General features: G+C 37.8%; 2 protein-coding genes and 1 long non-coding RNA gene across 6 annotated transcripts in view; 1 reads left to right on the forward strand and 2 right to left on the reverse strand.

The window, feature by feature from the left end:
• LOC114686852 (caspase-12-like) overlaps window positions 1-1,019 on the reverse strand; it is a 15,210-nt gene extending 14,191 nt beyond the window's left edge. For both annotated transcript variants that reach the window (XM_028861528.1, XM_028861529.1), the window contains exon 1: window positions 926-1,019. In XM_028861528.1, coding sequence (XP_028717361.1) covers window positions 926-998 — 73 coding nt within the window. In that variant the 5' untranslated portion in view covers window positions 999-1,019. The remainder of the gene's footprint in view (window positions 1-925) is intronic.
• Window positions 955-25,242, forward strand: LOC119088346. 3 transcript variants are annotated; one of them, XR_005092001.1, is made up of 4 exons: window positions 1,350-1,437; window positions 5,129-5,285; window positions 22,310-22,374; window positions 25,203-25,242. It is a non-coding gene; the product is annotated as an uncharacterized LOC119088346 (long non-coding RNA). The 3 variants fall into 3 exon arrangements; XR_005092002.1 differs by lacking the exons at window positions 22,310-22,374; window positions 25,203-25,242 and adding an exon at window positions 955-1,044 and having other exon boundaries at window positions 1,294-1,437; window positions 5,129-5,558; XR_005092003.1 differs by lacking the exons at window positions 22,310-22,374; window positions 25,203-25,242 and adding an exon at window positions 1,120-1,209 and having other exon boundaries at window positions 1,294-1,437; window positions 5,129-5,558.
• The window catches only part of Casp1 (caspase 1), a 10,920-nt gene continuing 6,976 nt past the window's right edge, over window positions 22,607-26,550 (reverse strand). Inside the window, exons 8-10 of the mRNA XM_028861531.2 lie at window positions 24,261-24,370; window positions 23,711-23,814; window positions 22,607-22,711 (exon numbers count right to left, since the gene is read on the reverse strand). Coding sequence (XP_028717364.1) covers window positions 23,716-23,814; window positions 24,261-24,370 — 209 coding nt within the window. The 3' untranslated portion in view covers window positions 22,607-22,711; window positions 23,711-23,715. The remainder of the gene's footprint in view (window positions 22,712-23,710; window positions 23,815-24,260; window positions 24,371-26,550) is intronic.

Consider the following 26,550-nt stretch of genomic DNA (forward strand, 5'->3'; position numbering starts at 1 on the left):
GCATTTAGGCATGAAAAGAAATTTAGATATCTGTTCCTACACTAGGAGCTTTCAGATTTTAATGTACATAAGAATCATCTACATAGCCAAATAAACAGTACTCCCTGAATGAAATTCTTGGAATTCTGCTAAATACATTAGGATGAGACATGTGTGTGTGTGTGTGTGTGTGTGTGTGTGTGTGTGTGTTTAATTGTTCCTTCTATTTTTTGAAATTGACTTGTGTGACTTGTCTAGAAAGCACACAAACATGTATTTTGTCTAACACTCTTCAAGTTTATACAGGAGGAAATTGAGAGAAGAGTAACAACTCCATTAAGCAATTTAGCAGTAGATATCTGACATTTCTGTGTACCACTCATGATCCTTCCACTTTTGCTCATGTTTGTTAATAACTTTGAAAGACGTTATATTGCGTACAGGGCATAGTGAACTGTGAACACTTCCAGCTATACTGTCATTTGCTCTATTATATTGCCAGGGCTGGTAGGCTTCTCTGTGTGGAGATGAAGAAACCAAGCTAGCTGTCTTGCTTGCTGCTGAGAGCAGTTCAGACACCTAGTAGAATGGTGGAGGACATGCAAGTTGCTCAATAGTACAGCTTCTCACCCTCACAACAAGGCACTCACATAGTGGGAGAGAACCTCAAGTCAGTGAATCAAAAGCCAAGCCTTAAGCCACAAGAAAATATTGAAATGATGAGTCTGAATTGGTTACATTTTCCTTTCTTTCCAGCAGTTGTAAAATACTAAGTTGGAGGCTTTCAGTGTTTGCATGCTCCCTCTGTAATCTGTGCTGCCATAGCCCCTTCACTCCCAGACTAAAACAACTCTATTCCTACGAAGTCTCTCCACATCGTTATTTTTGCTCTCTGAAACCCATATGTAACTTCCTTAACAGAATCATAAACAAAGAAAGGACTCACCCGCCATGGCTGTGCAGGCTTCCTGGTTGTAAAAAGCAATGAAATCGAAAGCAATCTCAGAAACAGTCTGCATTTCCTTTCCAGAAACATACCGATGATGATGTCTCAGTGTGGGGGAGGTAAGGCGGGGAATTCCTTTCCTTTCCGGAAACACTGATGATGCTGTCTCACTGGGAGATTCCAGCTTGGCAAATTCTCTTGCTCTTTGTCCAGAAGGTCAACCAGGAATTTGCTTTGATATGTAATGCTTCTCCTTGACACAACAATGTTTTCTGACTAAAAATGTATGTTCACACACAAATACATTCTGAGTCCAATCTGTTTTTTAGCATTGTTTCAAAGTGCAATGTGACTTCTGTTTTTCTCAGTGTCACATGGGCCTTTGCATAGATAAGAGACCACACAACAGTGGCACTTGCTCAACAAAGAATGTGCCAGTCTAGAAGGCTTCAGAGGAAAGAGATGCTGAGATATGTCAAACCTTGATGTGGCTACCACCAATTCAAACCCAGGTAAGCAATCTTATTTCTTGTCTCTGAGTCAGCATCTTTACTTGTCAATTTTGGATATTATTTATCTGGAGATAAAAGTGCACATTTTTGTTTGTAAAATGCACAAGAGAGTCTTTCACTGTAACTTTTAAAGTTTTATGGATAAATGATGGCAATAAAAGTTAAATAATTGAAATATTTATAAAATGGAAAAGAATGTTACATGATATTGAGGGCTACACGTTAGCTGCCTGCCTTGTGAAATTTTTTTCCGTTCTTTATAAAATACTTAATACAGTTCTAATGCTGTTCGCTTTTTACATCAGCCACCTTATAGTAAGGCAAGGCCTCAGGAGTTAATTGGTGTGGCAAACACATCACCTCCAAAGAATCATGTGCAGTTCTAGGCCCTGTCTTTACAAAGCCTTGTGCACTTTTCCAGCTTGGACACCTGAGCACCCATGCAGATTACCTGGTGCTTCTGAGAGAGAGAGAGAGAGAGAGAGAGAGAGAGAGAGAGAGAGAGAGAGAGAGAGGGAGAGAGAGAGCTTGCCCATTTCTTAGCAGACCAGGAAGCATAGAAAAGGGGAGACAAACACGCAGTTGGAATTCTCCTTTTTTCCTTTTTAACTACTTCAGGACCTCTGAACAAAAGGAACCACATTCAGGCCAGCTCTCCTCCCTGTCCCACACTCAATCCTCTCCAGAACCTCTCTCACAATCATCCCTGCCTCAAGGACAGGACAAGCCTCTCTTAATCCAATCAAAATGAGATTTGAAAAGCTAACAGTGTCATGTCATACAATCTTATCAGAAATCAATTAACTTGCTTTTTAAAACTTCATAGTGAATAACATATATTCTGACAAGTAAAGAATTACCAAGTTTAGTAGATTATAACTTCAAAATGCTATATTGTCAAATTATTACATTCAAAATTCAATGAATAGCATAGTGTAGAAAAGCTTAGAATAAAAACCAGAGTCTCCAATTTGCCTTACTTCTGTATTTTAGATACAACTTCCCTAAGCTTTTTCTATTTTTTGAATGGTGTAATCATTTCTTAAATGATTTTGTTTGACAGTTTCACAGAATGAACTGTAGCTATTTTCACCCCTATTTCCCATACTTATCCCCTTCCTCTCCTGCTGGAGTCTTTCTCAACAAGTCCCTTCCTGTCATGTCCCTTTTCTATTAGTGTCCCATTGTGTTTATTAGATTTTCTTTACTGATCACAGATGGGAGGTTATTTAATGGAAGCTTAGCAGTGGTTATACCACTGAAGAAGTTGATAACTCCTCTTTAAAGAACTCTCAGCTGCCAATAGTCCTTCAGGGAGGGCCTCTCCTCTACCCATGACAAAATGTTGATGGTTCCAATCATGAGCCTGAAATAGCTACCGTCTCAGTGAGTTTTACATAAGACAGCCAAGGCTGAAGTGAGCTCATGTGTAGGGGTGGTTGTCTGTGCATTAACTGGAAGCATAGCCCCGAGTGAGGCAGCAGGTAGCTGCTAGGTACCTGTCCCCCTGAGGCTTGGCCAGACAAGGACCCCCTTAAGACCTGGCATACATGTACATGCTTGCTCTTCTCTTTGTTACCTCGTGGTCTTGGATGCTGGTGCTGTAGATCAAGGCAGAGCTCTCCTGAGAACCAAGATGGACCGTACCCCACCCCTCTATGATTCCGAGATTCTCTCCTTTACTCTTGTTGTGAGTTAACCCCCCAATAAATTCTTATAATCTTTAAGCTATCTCAGTGGATTGGTAGCGATTTAATCACAATATTCATGTAAGGTAGTCACACCACAGTGAGTTCATGTAAAATAGCCACAACCTCAGTGAGTTCATACAAGGTAAACAAGGCTAAAGTGAGCTTATATAATATAGTCACAAATGCAGTGAATTCATGTGAGATAAGTCACACTACATTGAATTCATGTAAGATAGTCACAGCCTCATTGAGTTCATATTAGGTAGCAGCAGCCATGTAGCAGTTTTTTTTTTTTTATGACCAGAAGATATCATTTTGTTGCATATCTATCTATCTTCTTAACACTTGAGCATGTCTATTTTATATATTTCCTGTCATTGAATACTTCATATAAAAAGGAACTGTAGCTAGCTTAAACTGTCTCTTCTCTTCCTGTTGCCAATGCCATGGCTTTCAATTATTTCCTACACCATGTAGTATGAATTATTAAGTAACTTTTTGAGACAAGGTTCATAGCCCCAGTATGGTGGTTTGAAAGAAAATGGGCCCCAAAGGAAGTGCATTATTAGGAAGTGTATCCTTGTTGGAGTCGGTGTGTTACTGTGAGAATGAGCTTTGAGGTCTCTTGCTTAAGGGATGCAGTGTTACAGTTTACTATTTGTTGCTTGTAGTTCAAGATGTAGAACTCTCAGCTCCTTCTCCAGTACCATGCCAGCCTGCAAGCTTTCATATCCCACCATAGTGATAATGGACTAAACCTCTGAAACTGTAAGCCACCCCAATTAAATGCTTTCCTTTATAAATGTTGCCACAGTCATGGCATCATTTCACAGCAATAGAAACACTAATTAAGACACCCAGGATGGTAGCAAACCCTTGATTCTTCTGCCTCAGCCTCATGAATGTTGAGACTGGAGGCTTGGACCATCATAGTGATTTGAAAACCACATTTAAGCCCCATTTTCATTTCATCAGTGTTAGAAAGTGGCTTTTCTCTCTTCTGTGTAAGTTAACTGAGCTCCATTCTCCATTTTCTCTCTAATAGTACTTTGTTTTGATATTTTTTTTTATTTTGGCAAAATGTAAATAATCTGAAACTTACCATCTCGATCGCCTTTCAATTTGTAATCAGTAACACACACATAATTAAATACATGTATTTTATCTTTAGGTAAAGTGTTTTTTGTTTTGTTCCTATGACAAAAATCTCACTATATTTCTTAGACTGGTCTTGAATTCACAATCATCTCTTTCTCAGCTTCCCTAGTTCTGGGATTATAGGTATACAACACAATCCTTGGTCAAAATCCTTGATCCTTGGCCAGACTGATGAAATGAGCTTCAGTTGCTTGCTGTTTCTGGAGAGGAGACAAAGAATAGATGGTGAGCATGTTCATTCCATAAAGAATCCACCCCTTCACTGTTGCTGGAGGGCTTCTCTCCAGGTTCCACCAAGCCCCACAGTCCCACAATCCATATATAGAACTCAGACACTTATATTACTTATAAACTGTATGGCCGTGGCAGGCTTCTTGCTAACTGTTCTTATATCTTAAATTAACCCATTTCTATAAATCTATACCTTGCCACGTGGCTTGTGGCTTACTGGCGTCTTTATATGCTGCTTGTCCTGGCAGTGGCTGCAGTGTCTCCCCCTTCTTCTTCCTGTTTCCCCAATTCTCCTCTCTCCTTGTCCTGCCTATACTTCCTGTTTGGTCACTGGCCATCAGTGTTTTATTTATATAGAAAGATATCCACTGCACTTCACTCATCATTCATTGCCAACCATATTCTTGCTATACCTGATATCCACCTAGATTCTCTGTAGTTTATGCAGGATAGGAAAAGATGCATCATAAGACAAAAATGAATATAAACACTAATGAACATATGAGCATAATTCAATAATTGTCAAACTATGCCTTCCACGGTTTATTATTGCTTTTTGGTTTTACCTTGGTTTCTCTTATAGCTGTTATCATTTTCTTTATCTTTTTGAGGTGATGAATTCAATCTAAATGCTTGGAAGTAGAATAAAAACTTGACAGTAGAACCATCTCCTGTGACCAGGCAAGACTTCAAATGGAAGGAGTGGGAAACCAACCCAGCCGCATAACCTTCAAACTACAGTCTGTTCTGCCTATGGGATGTGCTGGGGTAAGGATGACCTAGAGATTGAGAGAGTGGCCAAACAGTGGCTGGTCTAGCCTAAAACCCTTGTGAGTTGAGTGAGCCCACCCCTTACATTGCCTGGAGCACCAGGACCCACACACTGGATGACCCAGAGACTTAGGATAGAGCCAAACACCACTGGAGGAAAAGCAGTGTCAATGTAATGACGCCTAACAATATTCCACTATACTCATAGATTGGTGCCTAACCCACTTTTCATCAGAGAGGCTTCATCCAGCAACTGATGGAATTAAATGCAGACCCACAGCCAGACATTAGGCAGAGTTTGCAAAATCCTGCAGAAGATGGGGAGAAAGAACTGTAAGAGCCAAATGGGTCAAGGACACCACAAGAAAACTCACAAAATCAAGTAACCTTGGCTCACAGAGACTGAACTGACAACCAGGGAGCCTGCATGGGACAGACCTAGGCACTCTGCATATATGTTAGACTTTTGTAGCTTGGTCCTCTTGTGGGACTCCTAACAGTGGGAACAGGAACTGTTTCCAACTCTTTTACTGGCTTTTGGGACTCTACTTCTCATACTTGTCCAACCTCAATAAACAGGTATGTGCTTTGTCTTACTGCAAATCAATATGCCATATTTTGTTGATATTCTTAGGAGACCTGTTCTTTCCTAAACAGAAACAGAAGAGGAGTAGATTAAGGGATGGGAACAGAGTTGGGGAGGGACTGAGGAGAGGAGGGAAGGGAAACTGTAGCTGGGATGTAAAACAACAACAACAACAAATATGCCAATAGTGAATGAACTATGCCACCCAAAAACATCAACTTGACTATCTAAGTAGTCAGGTCTCTAATGATAAATCTACTTACTCTTCTCAGTTAGCAGGAAATAAGTATCTTTTCAGGGCTGCCCAATCAGTGGTAGGTATCTGGAAATTAATGCTTGATTGTTGCACTTAAAGCCAAAAATAAGCTGTGAAGTATATAACCTTCAAAATTCATAGAAAACGTGCTTCATTTCAAGTGCAGAAACCTGCAGAGATGACAGAGGATTCAGAAGTTGTTGAGATGAAGCTAATGAATACTCTAACTCATTATTACTACCCCACCCCATGTAAGATTATACTCTAGATAAAATGAACATCATATCTAATTAGATACCTTCCAATCTCCATTTATTTCCCTTATATTCATGAGAATTCAATTTAGAGGATGATCTAGTTTTAACCCTTGGGCAAGATTAGGATTCACTAAAGTAGATTAAAATCTCAGCATCTTCTTTTTAAGGCTTGAATGCTGGCTGAATCCCACAATCAGCAATAGCTGACCTGTGAAATTTTTTTTCCTTTAACTAGCTAATCACATCCTACTTATGTTAGATACACTAACACAGTAATTAAATTTTCATAACCAAAAAATATCCCAGGGCCAGTTTTACATCAGAATTCTACCAGGCTTTCAAAAAAGAGTTAATGTCAACACTCTTCAAATTATTCCACAAAACAGAAACAGAATGAGCATTCCCCTGTTTGTTTTACTATACCTCAATTATGTGATAACCAAACAGCATAAAAACCCAACAAAGAGCCGGGCGGTGGTGGCGCACGCCTTTAATCCCAGCACTTGGGAGGCAGAGCCAGGTGGATCTCTGTGAGTTCGAGGCCAGCCTGGTCTACAGAGTGAGTTCCAGGACAGGCGCAAAGCTACACAGAGAAACCCTGTCTCAAAAAACCAAAAAAAAAAAAAAAAAAAAAAAACCAACAAAGAAAATTACAGAATAATTGTTTTTTTAAGCATAGGTGCTGGAATTCTTGTAAACTGAATGCAAAAACACATCAAAACAAATGTCCACCATGATTAAGTAGGCTTCCCTGAGGTTCAGTAATGGTTCAACATAAGTAAATCGATAAATGCAATCCACTATATAAACAAGTTGAAAGATATAATCACATGATCATCTCATTAGATAAGAACAAGGCCTTCGACAAAATCTAACACCTCTTCATGATAAAAGTGCTAGAGAGATTAGGAATACAAGGGACATATCTTAACATAATAAAAGCAGTTATAGCAAGCCCAGAGCCAACATTAACTTAAATGGAGAGAAATGAAAAGTAATTCCAGTAAAATCAGGAACAAGACAATGTTATCCATTCTTTCCATAACTATTGAATGTAGTACTTGAAGTCTTAGCTAGAGCAGTAAGACAACTAAAGGAGACCAAATATATACAAATTGGAAAGGAAGAAGTCAAAGTACATTTATTTGCAGATGCTGTGATAGTAACATAAGAGACTCTGAAAATTCCACTGGGGATCAACACTTTCAGCAAAGTAGCTGAATATAAAATTTATTAAGAAAAATCAGTAGCCCTTCTGTGTACAGATGATGAATGGACTAAGAAAGAAATCAGGGAAATGATACCTTTCACAATATTCTCAAAAATATAAAATATCTTGGAATAACTCTAAAAGTACAAGTGAAATTTTTGTATGATTAAAATCTTCAAGAAAATGAAAAAGATATCAAAAGACGGAAAAATCTTTTATGCTCATAGATAGGTAGGATTAATATAGTAAAAGAGTAATCCTACAAAAAGCAATCTACAGAATCAATGCAATAACCATCAAAAGTTCAATATAATTCTTTTTTTTTTTATTTTATTTTTCGAGACAGGGTTTGTCTGTGTAGCTTTGTGCCTTTCCTGGATCTTGCTCTGTAGACCAGGCTGGCCTCGAACTCACAAAGATCCACCTGGCTCTGCCTCCCAAGTGCTGGGATTAAAGGTGTGCGCCACTAACACCTGGCCCAATACAATTCTTCACAGACATTGAAAGGACAATTTTCAGCTTCATATGGAAACACACACACACACACACACACACACACACACACACACACACAATGCAAGATAGCTAAAATAGAAATAAAAAAATAGCAAGCTATTGGCAGAAAAACAGACATGTTGATAAATGAAATCTAATTGGATACCCACATCCCTATTATTTTTAAAGTAAAGAACCTAGAAATACACACTGGACAAAAGACAGAATCTTCCACAAATGGTGATTATCAAATTGGTAACTGCATATAGAAGAATCCAAATAGTTCCATACTCATCAGTCTGCACAAAACTCTACTTGAAATGGATCGAAGACCTCAGCATAGACCCAGTTACAATGAACCTGATAGAAGAGAAAGTGGGGTATAGCCCTGAACTCACTGGCACTGGACTTTCTGAACAGGACACCTTGATTAGCACAAGCAGCAATATCAACAGTTAATAAATGGAACCTCATGACACTGAGAAGTTATTACATGACAGAGGACACTGCCATTCAGACAAAGCAATGGCCTAAAGAATAAAAAAATATTTTTATTAACTACTCACATGATTGAGGGCTAATATACAAAATATTATCCAAAATGTTATCCTGCCTGCAAGATATGCTGAGGCAATGGTGCCATAAAAATATCATGACCAATAACTTATTTGACTGAAGTCCCACTCCACAAAATAGAACCATTACCTGACACTGCTTGGGTGATCAAGAACCTGAGACTAGATATTCCAAGGACCTAGAGTAAAATTATACACTACCTTTTAACAAGCCTCCCCCCCAAAAAAATCTTTAAAAAGAAGCAATAAAATGCCTCCTAATGATATTCTGCTGTCATCATTGATCAGTGCCTTGCTCAGAGAATCTTCTTCCTATAACAGATGGGAACAAATAACCAGACCCACATTATGTCATGGCACTGAATCTTAATTCCTCTACTTTGGAATTAAGAATATTATATGAACCAACATTAGACATTTTTGTGTGGTACATGAAATATTTGGAATTTAAGAGACACAGATTTATTTTTTTCATTTTCCTAATTTGACTATTTTGATCTCCGTCTGTCTGTCTGTCTCTGTCTCTGTCTGTCTGTCTCTCTCACTCACACCATACACACACACACACACACACACACACACACACACACACACACATACACATCTGCACATGCATGTATCCCTAGGCTTGTAGAGTTTTTTGCTTAACATTATGATGTTCATTTGTGATTAAAACACATGTTCACTATATATGAAGGTGTAGTGACTCTTACCTCAGCGATAAGCTCCTCTTTCACCACTACAGTATAGCCCAGGTCTTCAAGAAGGCCCTTCATGCCTTATGTCAAAATTAGCCCCATACCTCAGAGAGAGATGTTTGAACTCTGCATTACATATGATAAGAGCCTTTCAAGTGTGACCTTTGTCTTCTTTTATTGGGTAAATCTGTAGATAATGGACATACAATGGATTTCTTTTACTTAAGTTTTCTGAAAACCTATCTGTCAATCATAAACATTGCTTTATTAAGGTCTCAATAGTTTCCTTCTCCCTCAACCTCAAACCAAAAAGATACAGCCTCTGTTCTTCTCAAGGGCTAAAGCCATAACAGATTATAATCAGGATAGTTAAACAAAAGTCTTTAGAAAACCAGGTAATTACTATTCTTTCCTCTTTTTGTACCTAGTTAGATTTCCCTAGAATTCAAGGCATAGGTCACATTTAAAATCCAAAGATATTATTGGCTCAAGTTAAACAAGTAGTAAAACAAAGTGCATTCTGTAACATTACTGTGGTACAGTTTTAGTGTATCAATATCATGCTTCGTATACCTTAATAGTGAAACATCTTCAATGTGTGTGCTCTGTAGCTAGACTGCAGATAATTACTACTCAACTATGTTGTTTTATAAATATTTTAAATTCCATAACTGCAGGCAAAATTCTCATAAACCTTGCATAGAAGAGAAAAAAATAAATGAACTAAATGAACACTATGAATTTTATTCCTGAGTTAAAAGACACCTAGAATGTGTTTATAATCAAAATTATAATCTATAGCAGTTATAACCCCATATCTTGAACTCAGAGTTTTAAAAAATTGTCTTAGTATGAAAAGTTGTTTTTGTCTCTCTGTTCCAAGCAGGAAGGGCAGTGCATCTTGAGTCTCTTCTCTACATAGGTCTCATGAATTCCTCAGGGTAACAAAGCTCGTGAGTGTCCATGGATTCTTCTGGTTCCTCTATTTCTAGATCAACTGTAAAATAATCACACAATGTAAATTTGTATGTCTGACTATGAGACCTGGTTTGTTGGCTGAGCAAAATGGTCTAGAAGAAAATCAAGGGAAGAAGGCTCTTTAATATATAAAGATTAGGGGTAGCTAATCTGTAGTACAGGACCTTGCACAGCTAGGAAAGGAGAGGGAAGTGTGGTAGTATTCTAATTGTACTGAAATGTGATTTTGATTGTATGTTAATAAATAAAGTTGCCCAGGGGTTAGAGCTATTAGAGCCATAGATAGAGTGTGGTGGTGGTGGTGGCGGCGGCGGCGGCGGCGGCGGCGGCGGCGGCGGCGGCGGCGCACGCCTTTAATCCCATAGATTTCTGTGTGTTCAGGGATACAGTCAGCATTGGAGACAAATGCCTTTAAGACCTGGGGGGCTGTACATACAGACAGTGACGAGGCAGTCACGAGTTTGGGTTTACAACCAATGAAGAGGCAATGAAGACTATGAAACGATTTACACACAGGGAAATAGCTCTCTTTCAGAAAGCTAGGACCACCACAGAAGAAGGGTGACATTTTAGCTCTGAGCTCTGATCTCTTGGCTTTCTCTTTTACATTGGTTCTGTGATTCTTATTTAATAAGACAGTTGGTTACATCTACAGGGAAGTTCTTGGTGTGGAGATTAGAACAACCCAACAATAAGTTCCTGAATTCTGATAATTCTTTGGAGAATACCACTGTAATTTGGGATCAAAGTTGACATTTTCATACCCAACAAAGACCTTAAATTTCCTGGGGTTTGCTCTAAATGTTTCCTCATCTTTGTTTACTTCAGTTGTATCTTAGCATGAATAATTTACATACCAGAGTGTTATCTACTTAGATTTTTTTAATATTATATATAATGAAGAGAAAAAAATTAAGGAAATCATTTTAGTAATACTCTTTAGTGCAATGTATCATACATTTTGTCATTTTTGCATGCATGTGTGGATCCTAACCACTATCATGGATGGGAAGAAATTTAAAAATTAGGAATTTAGACAAAATATTAACTTCCAATTTTTATACGCTGATTAAAAACCTATAAAATTGATACAAAAATGAGGGATCTGTAGAATAAAAAAAATGTATCATCCTAGGCAGAGAGAACGTCTATGACTGAAATTGCCTGGCACAAAGTAGTTCAATGAAACAAATATCTTGGATTCCTCCTATCCTTTACTCTGTTTGTTCAGGCATATGCTGAGATCCTTCAGAATAAACTCATATCCAAATGGCTAGCTAGAGTCTTGACCTACGCTAATATTCCATCTTCCCCTGTGGCCTGGTCTATTGGGCCAGTACATTCACATTGTCCTGAGCTCATCTTGGAGATTCCAACATACATAGAGCCCAGCATTTCCTAAGACCTTTCATGGGAGTGCTCACTTGTGCCTCCTCACTGCTGAGTATGCAGTTCCCTTAAACTCAGAATTTGGACCTTGGTATGATTTCTGAGGTTGCTAGAAACATTTTGAATACCTTTATCTAATTATTATTATTATTATTATTATTGCATTATTTCTAGTTTAGCTTTATGTTTGAGATTTTTTTTTTTAGTTTGTAGAAAAGCAGCTAATTAATTCCATGGGAAGAGTTTAGTTTTATGTATGTTCATTTCATGAAACAGTGGAACATCTGTGCAGTACTGACTGTGCAGGCAGCATTGAGTATTTAATCTAGAAGAAAGAACCTTGGATGAGAGTTAGCATTTGGGGAGTTAAATTTCTCGTTTTATCATGTTTCTAGCTCTACAAGATCATGTCAGGAAGTATTATTATGCACCATGTCACAGATGCTAAAACTTATGAGAGTCACAAAATTCAGTGTGATAAAATTTAGGTTTAGTGCTCTTTTCTAGAATTGTCAGATGACTATCTATTTCTCAAAATATTTTAAACATTGGACTTAGATTTTTACCTATTTGGAAACCCATGAAAGGCAAAACAATCCCTGAAAGGTTAACTATTTTAGAAAAAAATGATACTTCAGTAACACCAAGATTGGAAGATCATGAGGGCTTGGGGTGTGTGAACAGATAATGGACACTCTGAGCTGTTTATTGGGCCTTCTGTCCACATTAAGGAAAGTCTGGAGAAGTATTTTGCTGTATTTCTCTTTCATGGCATCTACAAAGACCAGCACTTGTCTTTGCACTCAGCATTGTTAAATTTTTGCATTTCTTCCTCCTTTAATTTCAATACATTGCTTTGCCCCCAGTTTTTTTTTCTAAATACTCCATAAAGAATTCTTTTCCCAGCTGTTCCAGCACCTTAAGTGGTTTGTAAGGGTGGTTGTTTTCTGTTAGAGACAGAAAGATTCGTTCAACTATAAGCCAGAGTGTTTGACCTCACCCTAACCGCAGCCTTTGCAATGTGAAAGATCTGAAAAACAATGTCTGTTTTTCCCCTTCTCCACAAGATTATACGCCGATTTCATTGCACCGGCAGCAATGGGACAACCTTTCAAGTTTACACAAGGCTGTGCTTATCAGGTCATTTCGAACTAAGTGTTTTGGCAGCTGATTCTCTTCATTCCGTAACATTAGCCACTCATTGTTTTTATTTGTACCGTTCTCTTGGTCATTGTTGAAATGATGATGAGTCATCCTGAATGTGTGTTTTCAGGGAAGCCAGTACTCTTGTTAGGACAGGAAAGTTTTCCTGTGAGTCTTCAGTCTTCTCAGTCCTTTGCATTCAATTTCTTCAGTTAATGCAGTATGCTTTAAAGGATTTATTTATAAATACATGTATTACGAATAAATGGACAAGTGCATTAAAAGTCCTAATTTTATTTTATTAAAAACAGAATTTAGAACCCAATATATTGTGAATATTAATCTTCCAGTGTACTAAAATTATTTGGCAAAGAATTGATGTATTGTTCCTTAGGATGATTAAATTTTTATAGGGTAGTAGAATATAGATATCAAAATACCATTTTTAATTTTAGTTCTAAAGATGACTTGGACATGGAGGATATGGACAGGCAGAATATTCAGACAATTCTCACTTAACCTTACAAGACTTGTCACTAAGTGCTTAAAGTCAATGTCAAAATTGCTTTTACAATTTAGTGACATAGTCAATGAAAATTTACCAACATAGTGAGCAAGGACTTCAGCCCAGGTCGCAGGGCTCCCTGTTCTAGCTGTCTTGTGTGTTCTTTTAAGCATTTGTTAGGCTTTTATTTTGAAAAAAAAAACACATAGATATTACAAAACATGAAAAATTACATAACAGCAGTTAACTCAATAGAGGTAACATTGCTTGTTCATTTATAACTAAATAGAGATGGCCTAGAAAACAGTCCAAGCCAACCATGCCACTATGAGGTACAAGTCTCTAGTCTGAGTTTTTGTTCATATAAGTATACTAGATCTTCATAGTAAGCTTGTGCCATAGTATAACTTATCCATTTCAAATATCATAACAAATAAATATAATAAAATTTAATTAACAAGTTACTAGAAAATAAACAAATTAAGATCATATATAGTCAACTATGACGTAAGATCTATAACAGTTAATATTTACTGATTTGCCAGTTGTTACATATGAATGTTCTTTCTCGCCAAGATGCCACAAAAAACAATTTCTGTGAAAGAGATAAAACTTACAATGCATACACAAAAACTTGTTATTAGTTGGTCAAATCATGAAAAATATTATCAATTAAACAGAACTGGAAAGCAAGACTTGAAACACAGGGCCTCAGAATGTAGAGGCCCTCTCTTATAACATCAGATGATATTATGAGCCATTTGGTGAAGAGATGCTTGAAAACATACTAATATGATGTTTCAGGACATCATCACACAGACTTTAATAATAATTAAATAGAACTCAGAATAGTGTTTGAGGATCAGCTCTGCCTGAGTTCTGGTCCTCTGTCATAGTGATTTGTATTTTCAAAATGAGAAGAGTGTTGACTGAGGGATGAGTTGTAAGTGATAAAAAGATTTACAATATAACAAAACTATATGAAAAAATTCACCATGGTTAGCATAAAATAATATCTATATGATCAGAAATAAGTTACCCTCTATACTTCTGTTCCATAAAATATTGAAAATTCTAGAAATTAGAAAACAAAATATAAAGCATCTGATTCTAAGGAACATAAAGGATTTTTTAATATTTCATCAATTATAAAAACTAATAGGTATAATGGTTTATGCATCTGAACTCTCACACTTTAGAAACTGAGACAGAAGGATGGCTGTGAATGTGAGTCCTGGCTTGGATATATATATAGGAAGAACCTGTCTCAAAAAGCCTACCAACTAAAATAATAGAAAACACTAACTAGTTGTTCTATTAGTAGATCATATGATTTAAAAATTAGCTTTCTTCAGTGGAATCTCACTGGGTATACAAACCACATTTAAAGGTAGGTCACAGGTTCAGCAGTAGATGACCAATACAAAACAAAACAAACAATAAAACTCAAGGGTACTTTTTAGACATTTTGTTTTTTATTACTTTATTTTGGAATTTTTTGCCCTTACTGTTACTATGATTATATATTATTATTTTCAATTTTATGTTTTTATTAGTTTTGTGTATGTATATGTATTTTTCTTTTTTGTTTTATTCTGTTTTGATTTATTTTTTATTTGCCTGTTTGTTTTTAAAGAGAGAGAGAAATAATGGTCATGATTTAGGGTAGGTGGGAAAGTAAGGTGTGATCTGATATGAATTTGGGTAGTGGAAACTAAACAGAATATTGTATGGATTTTTTTCAATAAAAATGTAAAAAATTTCAACATATGAAAATATAGCTGTTCTATGGTAATAGTTATCTGAAAAATAAGTCAAGAAATAAATTTCACTAAAAGTAGCTACAAAAATCTATACAAGAATGAATTTCAACCCCTCACCAGCTGCAGTACTCAGGAGAATAGACCTTGTGCCTTCCCTGGTCACCACAGTAGAGTTGACCCTGTAAACAGGGACATAGGTAAGTTAGCTCTGAGGGCACCAGGGAGGCTTAGCTCATACTGCCCCCCTCAACTGTGGTGTAGTAGTAGGAAAAGGAAAGATGTCCTTTCTCTTTCCCTACTGCCTTCAGCTGGCTAGGGAGCTGACCTTCCCCTTTATCAGTCACATCACTCAGGAAAGCAGGCCCTGCACCTTGACTGGGCAGCACAACAGAGTTCACCCTGTTGATGGGGGCAGGGGTGAGCCAGTTCCAAATAATGTGAGTGTGGGAGATCTGGTCTTGCCCCTCATCTGCCATATAGCAACATGAGTGGGGTTAGGGTGCCCTCCCCACTTCCCTTACTACCTGTGGCAGGTAAGGGAATCGACTTTCCCCGTTACCAAGTGAGCACGAGGGAATGTGGGCCCTCAACCTCTTCTGTGCAACAGAGTAGAGCTGACCCAACAAGGGTGCAGTTGAACCACCCTGAGAACACGATCAGGGAAGATTTGGCACTGCCCCTCATCTGCCCTATGGGGGTGTAGACAGGGTAGAGATGCCCTCCTCCCCTGTCCCTTGCCACCTATGGCAGGTGGAAGAGCTGGCCATGAACTTATGAGTGGGAAAGCTGTTCCTACTGTAGCACTTGGGAGAGTAGCCCCACACCTTGCCTAGACAACACAGTGGAGCTAGCCCTGATGGTATATAGATGTAGGAGAGCTGACCCTGAGGATGTGAAAGCAGGAGATCTGGCCCCGCCTCTTGCTCATTTCCTCAAGGGGTGAACTAGCCGAGGCAATTCTGGAGAGTTCACCCTGGTGGTGAGGACAAGGAAGAGCTGATAGGCTGATCAACACTGCAATGACCCAGGCCCAGAACCAGGGTTATGAGTTAGCCCGATCCAACATCCTCCCTTTCTGTGATCTGCTTCCATATATGAAGAGGCCAGGCTGCAGATCCAAAGCTGCAGGATCTTCACAACACAGGGCAGCCCCAGGATATCCAAGAGGAGTCCCAGTGAGGGTCCAGTATAGATAGGGTAGCAGAAACCAGAGGCCTCAAAACAGAAGGACGACTCTTTGCAATGTACACTTGTAGTAAAGATATATTGATAAAGGGATTTACTGCATGATTCACTGTGTCACACTACAGCTTCCATGACATGATTGATTTTTCCTTTATTTTCTTCCTTTTTTCTCTTAAATTTTATTTTATTTTATTTTTTGGGGGGAGGTTGCAAGGGCAGAGGGTGGATATAGGAAGGGATGAGGAAATGAATAGGATAGAGATGATGATATAAAAGACACAAAGAATAAATAAAAATAAAGTTTTAAAAAATGAATGAATCTATCCAAACTGGTAAAAGATACATCTAATATGCATGTAAAATGTCATATATAAATGAAGAGATACCCTATGTTTGTGGAATGGAAGGGCTAAAATTGTTAAAATAGCCAAACACTTAAAACAGACTATAGCTTTAATGGAATCTCTATCAAAAGTCAAGTGACATTTTTATAAAAGTAGGAAAACCATGAAAATTAATACCACATCTTAAAACTTGAAATATATACATGCACATATATGAGCTTTATTATATTCATAAGCTTTAGAAGGGAGCATACTCTGACCAAAAGTGTGCAACAAAATCAGAAAAGGCAATGGTTAAATGCAAGCAATTCTTAGAAGACTTCTGCAGAAAAGTAAGGTAATGTCAGGTTGCTGAGTTTGTGAGTAAGGCCAAACTCAGATCACTCTCCCAAATGATACTACTGGACCTAGGGTGATATACATAACTTTTCATCAATCATAAAACAGCAATGGTAATGCTAACATACTCATGTAACTTTGAATATGAAGACAGAGATCATTAAATACTTCAAAAATCATAATTGTAGATTATTTGCTGTCACTGTAGTTATTGCTTAGGTGGGTTTGCGGTGATAACAAAAAAAAAAAAAAATCAGAAGGAAAATTAGAAGATGGAACCCATCCAGTCTGTATTTCAGTCCCAGGCAGCATAATAGAATGTTATAAATGTGTATATTTATAAGGATACTATACTTTGTTTTGTGTAATGTCAGTCCATTTCCCATTCTTATTGTTGAAGTACGCCAAGGATGGAACAGAAGGCTAAGAGCCGCAAAGAGAGACAGGAGTCAAAAGGAATCCTAGAGTGAGTTGCATCAGAGTTGGTTTTAGCAGAAGTAGAGAGCTAGCAAGAAAATGGAATTCTTTTTAATCTATAGATGGGAAATGGGTGGTGACCTCATGTGTGCTCTAATCTGTTTATAAGAGGAATTTTGGTGCCTAAGTGAAAAAAATTCAGTATCCCAGGAAAACAAAATTTCAGAGTTTATTACAGACTTCTAGAGCTTTCTCAGATGTGTGTTATTCTGTTCTTACCTTCTCTTTGATTCCCAGAAATGGAAAACAAGAGATCACTGTCTTTGTGGCTCAAAGCTACATGTATTTCATTATCTCTACAATTCCTGATACACAGTAGCTTGCAGTTCACCATGACCAGGCAGGTGGGGTCTGGCTTCTACATTATTGCTGTTTCCCTTTTGTTACCTCTGCCTCTCTCAGAGATATGGATAATGTGGTTTTTATGATTTAAGTCCTAGCCCCTATTCTGGGAGGGCTCCCAGGCTCACCAGCCATGAGAAAAAGCCTCCATTCTCTTCCACAGTGCAGATAGCTTCATATTGTAAAACGTAAGTTGCTGGGTATTTCCTTAGTATAGGGAAGTGGGGACTTCTGATTAGATTATGAAAAGACTGCCCAGAAAATCTCAGCCCTTATAAGGAAGTCCCCTATGACTCATAAAACTGCCCTTCTCTTCCTGAACTCTAGTCCTTCCTTTTATGAAATTAAAAACAAAAAAGCAACAGCAGCAAAAATGGAAATAAAATAGTGTTCTGCAGGCTCCACCCTCTGAGAGGTTTTCACTTTGCATTTTCGCCATTCTTCAAGGCCCCAGTAACTAACACCTACTGTTGATTCTTTCTCCTCTTGAGTTCTCAGTATCACTATCTCTGCTCTCTAGAGCTAATGCGCTGTCGGTGAAGTTTAAAAGTCTCATTTCCAGTTGAGAATTAAACAATTTTCTTGCTTCCTATTTCAATGTGTTAATCATGATGGTATGTCATTTTGTTGTGTATTCTTATAGCCTTAGTCTTTTATTAAACATAGTTCAGAGCAACCATTTTGTCCTTTTTGAATGTCTTTCATTAACTGTGCAAGACTGCCTTTGTGTATACATTTTTGCTGAGAGTGACTAATCACCACTATGTGGGGTATCCTCTGAACAAAGACTGCTCCTTGCTCATAGAGGCAGTTTCAGGCTTTAATAGAATGCATGCTTGACCACATGATCTCAGCAAAGAGGTGTATCAGGGACATGGCTAGAGAATGGGCCAAAGACAAAGTTTGTGGTGTGATCAATTTTGAGGCTATAGGGAATGTTGGATTAGATGGGATGGGTTAGAAAGGGGCATGTGGACGGCCTTTCTCTCAGCTCTTCCTTAACCTAACAAATGTTGTGGAGTAACACAAGCGACCACCTGTTCAATATCATATGTGTCTGCTAATTATTCCATATTTGCTAGGGGTGCTGACTGTTTTATCTTTACAATGAGATTTTGAAATTTTAAGGTTCTGGACTGAATCAATATTTTCTTTGAAACCGTGAAGTATAGCAGCATGTAGAAAATGCTGGATTCTTGTGAAAGCCTCAACAGTAGTAAGCACTTCACTTTGAAATGCCATTTATCATTTTGGCTGTCACCTTCCCAGTTCTATTTCCTATTTCTCTTCTGCTGAGCTCTAAATTCTTGCAATTCACACACCTGTGGTGAAGATATCAATTTTATATGTGTATAGAGAAAGACAAGCAAATGATACCTTAAAAGAAATAATGGTGCCCAGCCAGTTCAGCCTCAAGAGCCAAGTCTAAGAACTCTGTTGACACCCTGGCTACTAAGGGATTCTGGTAGGTAATATGAGAAATCCATGGAGTCTGCTTAAAGGGTGAATGAATTTATTAGGGAAGAAAACTCACTACAGCATGGGAGATTTATTGTAGGGTCCTGGAAAGCTGAGGTACAGTCCAATGCTGTTCTGTCTCTGAGACAGTCTACACCATCCAGCCCATGAGTGAGAAAAGAAACCAGCATGGCTTACATGCATCTCAGGTTTTAAGGGTAGCCCTGAGCCATGTCCCAAGGGCAGGTGTAGATGTAACCAACTGTCTTATTAAAATAAAAAACACAGAACCAATGTAAAAGAAAAGCCGAGAGGTCAGAGCTCAGAGCTAAAATCTTACCTCCTGCAGTGCTCCTAGCTTTCCTGAAAGAGAGCTGAGATGAAGCCATATATACACAGCCAAGAAAAATGGACAGCTGAATTCAAAAACTGTCAACAATTTCCAGAATTTAAAATCCTGAATCATGACATGACACTAGTGAAATTCAGGTGTTTCTGGTACATGGACTGCTCTCACCTAATGTGAGGTTGAACTGTTGACATTGTGTACATCCTGCTCCACAAATGAGTCTGTCAGATACGCTAAGCCTATAGGCTGAAGATGATGCCCCAACACTGTGGAGAAACCTCAGGTGACTGTCCAGGCAGCTGGCTGTTTCTGTCAACTCATAAAATTTTTGGAAGTTGCTTGCATGCACTTCCTGTTTTTATTTTTGTTAGCTTATATTATTTCCTTCTTGGGTCTCTGAGGGAGTTGAAGATTAGTTATAGTTGAAGATTAATTAGGATAGAAAGTGCATTAGATACATTTTGGACTTACTAAAATAGGATAGATAAGGAAATTATTTTCTCTGATTTGTCAAACACAAATGGACTAGACATTGTTTAGGTATTTGTTACTTGTATATATTGTATATAGTTATTGTAGTTTTGTATATAGTTTTTCTTTTGTTAGTTATAACCTTTTTTTAAGACCTGGAGGGCGGTACTTACAGACAGTGACGAGGCAGTCATGTGTTTGGGTTTACAACCAATGAGAAGGCAGAACAAAAAGACTATTTAAAGACAGATACACAGAAAGTAGCTCTTTTTCAGGGAAGCTAGGAGCACTGCAGGAGGTAAGATATTAGCTCTGAGCTCTGACCTCTCGGCTTTCTCACTTACATTGGTTCTGTGTTTCTTATTTTAATAAGACGGTTGGTTACATCTACAGGCAGGTACTTCAACATCATAGGTAGGTAGGATAGTTACCTGCTACATCTCTAGAGGCAGTGTTACAAGGTCATAGACAGAACAGCTATCCACTACATGTCTCCCTTTGTTTAAATAAGAAAATTCTAACCTAGTAGAAAACTATATACAATAGGAACAATTATCAAGTATTGTCCAGGAGAAAGTAAAGGTAATAACATAAACAAAAATAGAAATACAACCAGCAAGAACAACATCAAACAAGAGACATATACTAAAATCCAGAAATGTCCAGAATATAGGTAAATGGCATGTTACAGAGATTGCTCCAATAGCTGTTCTATCCCAAAGAATCTAACTTTATTATCTGAAATATCTTAGCTAAGATATATGAGAGGATTATAACTGTAACTATCTAGTCTTCAACCCAATCAAAGACTTGAGAAGGAAAATAATATTACCTGAGAAAACAGGAAGTACAAACAAGCAAATTCTAAAAAAAAAAAATGAGAATAGACAGAGACAGCTGGTAGCCTGGACAGTCACCTAAAGATTCTCAGCACAATTGGGGCATCCATTTTGGCTAAAGGACTAGAATATCTGTCAGACCATTTTCAGAAGCAAAATTTTGAGAGACCATCTTAACCTGTTTTGGCAAGTTTCAGTAGTCACTTTTCCTTGTGTCCTGCTTGTCCAGAAAGGACAGCGCTCATACCGTCAGCAGTCAAGGCAAGGGAAGTTCTTTGAGCAGGGCATTTTGTGCCAAGAAGAAGATAAACTTTCAAATGGAGTGTCTTAGAAGTCCAACATTCTCTCAAGTGAGAAGATTGGTCCTTCCAGGAGCAATTGTGTCTCAACGTTAACAGAATTCTAAGTTATCAAAACATTTTAAATGCCATGTTCCCTAGGTCTATGAAGCATTTAAAGATTCCTATCCATCTGACATAAGTTTCTGTAAATCTGGAAAACCTAACTAACACAACTATAGATGACTATTAATCTGTAAGTCTTACCTACCTAAATAACCTAAGGACTAAGGCTTCACATATCAAGGTAAACAGTCTATAAACAGATGTATAGTGTAAGAACAATGACCTCAAAATTGTGACAACACACAACATATCTTAAACGGAGGTAGAAATATATAGTGCAATATAACAATATCCTTAATATGTATCAATATATAAAATATTCTAAACAAAAGTAGAACATACATACAATATGGTAAATATAATTTTCCATTTGTGTTAATATACAAAATATTTCAAATACAAGTAGGAACATGTGTGCAATATGACAATTATAGTTTTGAATTTGTATCAATATACAAATTATCTTACATAGGAGTAGAAAAATAGTTTAAATTGTATCAATATATAAGAATCCATAACAATGCAATTTATCTAAGGCTGATAATTTGCTAAATTAGTTTCAATTGATAGATCATGGGACTCTTAATCCCAGGGTTGTGGGCTTGTGCCCCACATTGGGGGCCAGATAATGAGAAATCCATGGAGTCTGCTTAAAGGGTAAAGGAATTTTACAGCACAGGAGATTTACCCTGGAAAGCTGAGGTACAGTCTAATGCTGTTCTGCCACTGAGACTGTCTGCAACATCCAGCCCATGAGTAAGAAAAGAAACCAGCCTAAAAGTGTCTCAAGTCTTAAGGGTAGTCCCAAGCCATGCCCTAGGGGCAGGTACTTCAAGGTCATAGGTAGGTAGGTCAGTTACTACTACATATCTAGGGGTGGTGTTACAAGGTCATAGACAGAACAGTAATTCACTACAGAGAAGGCCAGTTAACTGTCTGCAGTTCTATTTCCATTTAGGTATCTACCAGGCTCCAGTGGACAGTCCCTTCCCATGGTTGCCCTGATGATCCTGGTTAAACTTGGTAGGTCTCAAAAATAAAAGACACATGGGTCTGTGAAAGGGAATGGTAGAGAGGAGAGTAATTATCGTGATAAAAGAATACTAAAGAAGGTATGAAGTTATAGTAATCAAAATGCACTTTATACATGTATAAAATTATCAAAGAATTAATTCAATAAAAAAAGACACACTTGTGCTCTGAGCATCAAATCAAGCAAAGGAAAATCCAATAGCAACAGCAACAACAAACAGGGTAGCCTTTCAGTTTTGTTTGAGATTTATTGCATCATTTAGTGAAATGTTGCTTTTCATTGACATGATTCCCAAAACAGGTACAGAATGATGGAATTCTTGGCTTCCTAAGGGAAAGAGAAATTACACAAACATAAGTATTCTGTTGATGTATATGCAGATTATCATATCACCCTGTAATTCTGGTATATACACTCATAACAGAGAAGAACCAAGGGATGTTTAAGTTTTATTCTATTGAGATGAAATCTAGACACATAGAACATAGGCCTCACAAAATTTTGGTTCACAACAACTAACCCTGAGAAAGACCCATCCAAATCTGAGAATGCTAAGAAAGAATGTTGTTTGTAGAGAACTGAAAACATGGCAATGTGGTGGTATTTTGTCCCCCAAAATATTGTGTACCTTAATAAACTTATCTGGAGTCAGAGAACAGAAAAGCCACTAGTTAGGCAGTGATAGCACACTCCTTTAATCCTAGCATTACAGAGGCAGAAATCCATCTGGGATCTCTGTGAGTTCAAGGCCACATTGGAAACAGCCAGGCATGGTGACTCGCGCTCTTAATCCCAGGAAGCAAGCTTTTAATCCTAGGGAGTGATGGTAGAAAGCAGAAAGGTATATAAAGTGTGAGGACCAGAAACTAGAAGCATTTGGCTGGTTAAGCATATGGCTGGTTAAGCAATCAGCTGGTTAAGCATTCAGGCTTTTGAGCAGTAATTCAGCTGAGACCCATTCCGGATGAGGACTCAGAGGCCTCCAGTCTGAGGAGACAAGACCAGCTGAGGATCCGGTGAGGTGAGATAGCTGTGGCTTGTTCTGTCTCTCTGATCTTCCAGTGTTCACCCCAATAACTGGCCTCAGGTTTGACTTTATTAATAAGAACTTTTAAGATTCATGCTACATGGCATCCCTTCAGTGTTTCCCTACTCTCTCCAATAATTATGTCAGACCTAGCAACCTGGACCAGGATCAGTTTTATTAATCTTCAGTGGTCTTTATCCAACCTTTCCCTGCTGTATACACACACACACACACACACACACACACACACACACACACACACACACACACACACGTACATAGACAATGGTACAACATACTTATTTTAATGTCCTGGGAACAGGTAGAAACGTTTTGTCAAAGTCACCCTTTCAGTGGTGGGCATCTGTAAACTATATTCTGGTTGTTCAAATGAAAATCGAACCTAGAAGAGAAAGGAGGTTTACAGCCATTATTTTCAGAGAGTAGAATCTTGACTTGAGATGGAAAAAACTGCATTGACTAGCATGACAATAAACAATAACTCAAGGCATTTGTAAGAACTACGGCTATGAGACTATCTCCCAGACTATTAAGTTCTCTTGCTAGAATTACAAATATGATGGACACAGGGATATTAGATTCTGTTCCATTTTCTAATAGGGGCAGGATAGCAGTTAATATAAATGATTATTTCTTAAAGCTTTTGATCATAAAACATTGGCATCATGGAGGTATTGTTGACTAACCAAAAAGAAATAATAATAATACAAAGCTGTTTGGAAAGGACTACATTATTACAAGACAAACATGTCCAGAACTTTCCCATTAGAACCAGCCTAAATAGCCAAGGACCAGGGAAGTAGAATCAATAAAGCTTCAGAATCCTACCTTTCTGAAAATGTCCTCCAGGTCACAAGACCAGGCATATTCTTTCATTTGTTTGATGAGTTCCACAATGAAAAGAGAGCCTTTGACAGGATGCCTCCAGGAGACATTATCTGTGAATAACATATATTCCAAATCTTATGACAGGCCTTACTTTGGATATAGGCCACTCTAACCTTTCCACTCTAACTGGACACATTATAGAATCTATATTGTATCTCATAAACTGCCTGCCATTTTTCAATGGATATATAAAATTCAATGAATGCCCCTCCCCTCTTACTCAAGGCAGTTGCTAAATACAATGCAGATTTTCAGATGGTGTAGTTCTTGATGTCAAAGAGCTGAAAATCTAGTAGAGAGGAAGGCCCTAGGGTAAGGGAGAATAAGTATCTGAGTGTTTTTATCCAGGATGCCATGTAATGGCTCTGACTTAAGTCTGTTGCACATTTTGAAATGCAATATTTTTAATTGTAAGTTGGGAGTAAATATTTCTACCAAAAAGAGACATTTGAAGAACAGGTAATACACCACAAAAATCTGAGCTAGGTAAAGGAAATGTGGAGTAGAAACAGGTATCTCTGCAAATACTTTGACAGTGAAGAGAATAAAAGGCCAAATTCTTTCCATAAAAGTCCTACTAAGTCCAGATTCTTTTCCAAAAAGTCCTACTATGTGGTTGAGGTTTACACAGGCAAATTACAACTGGGTTTGGTAGTGGGTATGGAAGATAGGTGGAGTCTGAATCATTTTTTTTTTGGACAGGGCTTCTCTGTGTGTCTTTGTGCCTTTCCTGGAACTTGCTTTGGAGACCAGGCTGGCCTCGAACTCACAGAGATCCGCCTGCCTCTGCCTCCTGAGTGCTGGGATTAAAGGCATGCGCCACCATCACCCGGCTAAGTTGTTGACTTTTTTTTTTTTTTTTTTTTTTTTTTTTTGAGACAGAGTTTCTCTGTGTAGCTTTGCACCTTTACTGGATCTCGCTCTATAGACCAGGCTGGCCTCGAACTTACAAAGATCTTCATGGTGCTGCCTCCCAAGTGCTGGGATTAAAGGAGTGTGCCACCACTGCCCAACTGAGTCTGAACCATTTACAAAGAATAGTGAAGATAGCAAAAGAAAGAGATACAGAAACCAGCAGCATGGATGGCAAGAATGGATAGACGAAGAAGACTACAACCAGAGAGGAATGTGTTTGCAAGATGAGAAGAAATGATATAAAGAAACAGTTAAATCTAATAATAAAGTTGGCTACATTCTTAAGTTGGAAATGTGGATATTTTGTGATGGTATTTCTAAATTCAGTATATTTTTTTATTTTGACAATTTCTTCCATATATAGAATGCATCTGATTATGTTTATATCCTACCCTCTCATTAACTCCCTCCTACTCATAAGCCAACACCTCTCCACTCATATGTCTCCTTCCTGTGTGTATGTCATTCTGTCATTTTAATGATTCATTGAGTGTAATCAGGGCTGTCTGTGTGACCAATGGTATGAAACTATGCAATGGAGTCTCATAGACTTATTACTTGGTATATTTCCAAAGATGATTCTCCATCTGCCAGAATTTATCAGTAACCAATTATTCAGCAAGGCCCTATGAGCCCAGAATGAATCAATAGCCATGAAATTTTGTCATTGGAAAATAATGGAGTGAGATACAGATTAAGGCATGAACTAACCAGTGTAGAAGTAGACTATGTCTAGAGATTGTAACCATTGTCAATAACATAATCTGTAAGCTATTTGATCAGAGGTAGGGCCTTAAGGTTGCATTTGTGTAAAATAATATAGACCCCCCAAAATGGAAAATTCATGAAATGAAAGACTCAAATGAGTTTTATTTAATTCTTAATATAGTAGGTAACTTGAGTTAGATTACAAATTAAAACTTTGATAATAAGAATAACTTAATGTTTGAGTTTTTAGGAATTGTTCAATATTTTACACATATAGTCTTGTTTAATCCTTGCCACAATAAGAAGTATATTTGCAAATGTTGGTGAGAAATTCAAAGAAATCTCAGGTAAGATAAAACAACTAGCCTTAACATAAGATGTAATAACTGGAAGTATTAGGATGTAGTCTGACTATTACTGTTTAGCATATAACTGAATTATTTATTAATATCTCTTTTCATGTATAAAACCATCTCACATTAAACCCACTTAGCCTCCAATATGTGGCATAGGTTAGCTGGTCATGTTTTCAGGAGGTTGTCCTGTGTCCACCCTCTCAACTACTCACAACAACATTGGGATTGCAGGCACTTGTCCAGCTTGGGCT

Source organism: Peromyscus leucopus, chromosome 7 (assembly GCF_004664715.2).
Source record: "Peromyscus leucopus breed LL Stock chromosome 7, UCI_PerLeu_2.1, whole genome shotgun sequence".
NCBI classification, from domain to species: Eukaryota; Metazoa; Chordata; class Mammalia; order Rodentia; family Cricetidae; genus Peromyscus; species Peromyscus leucopus.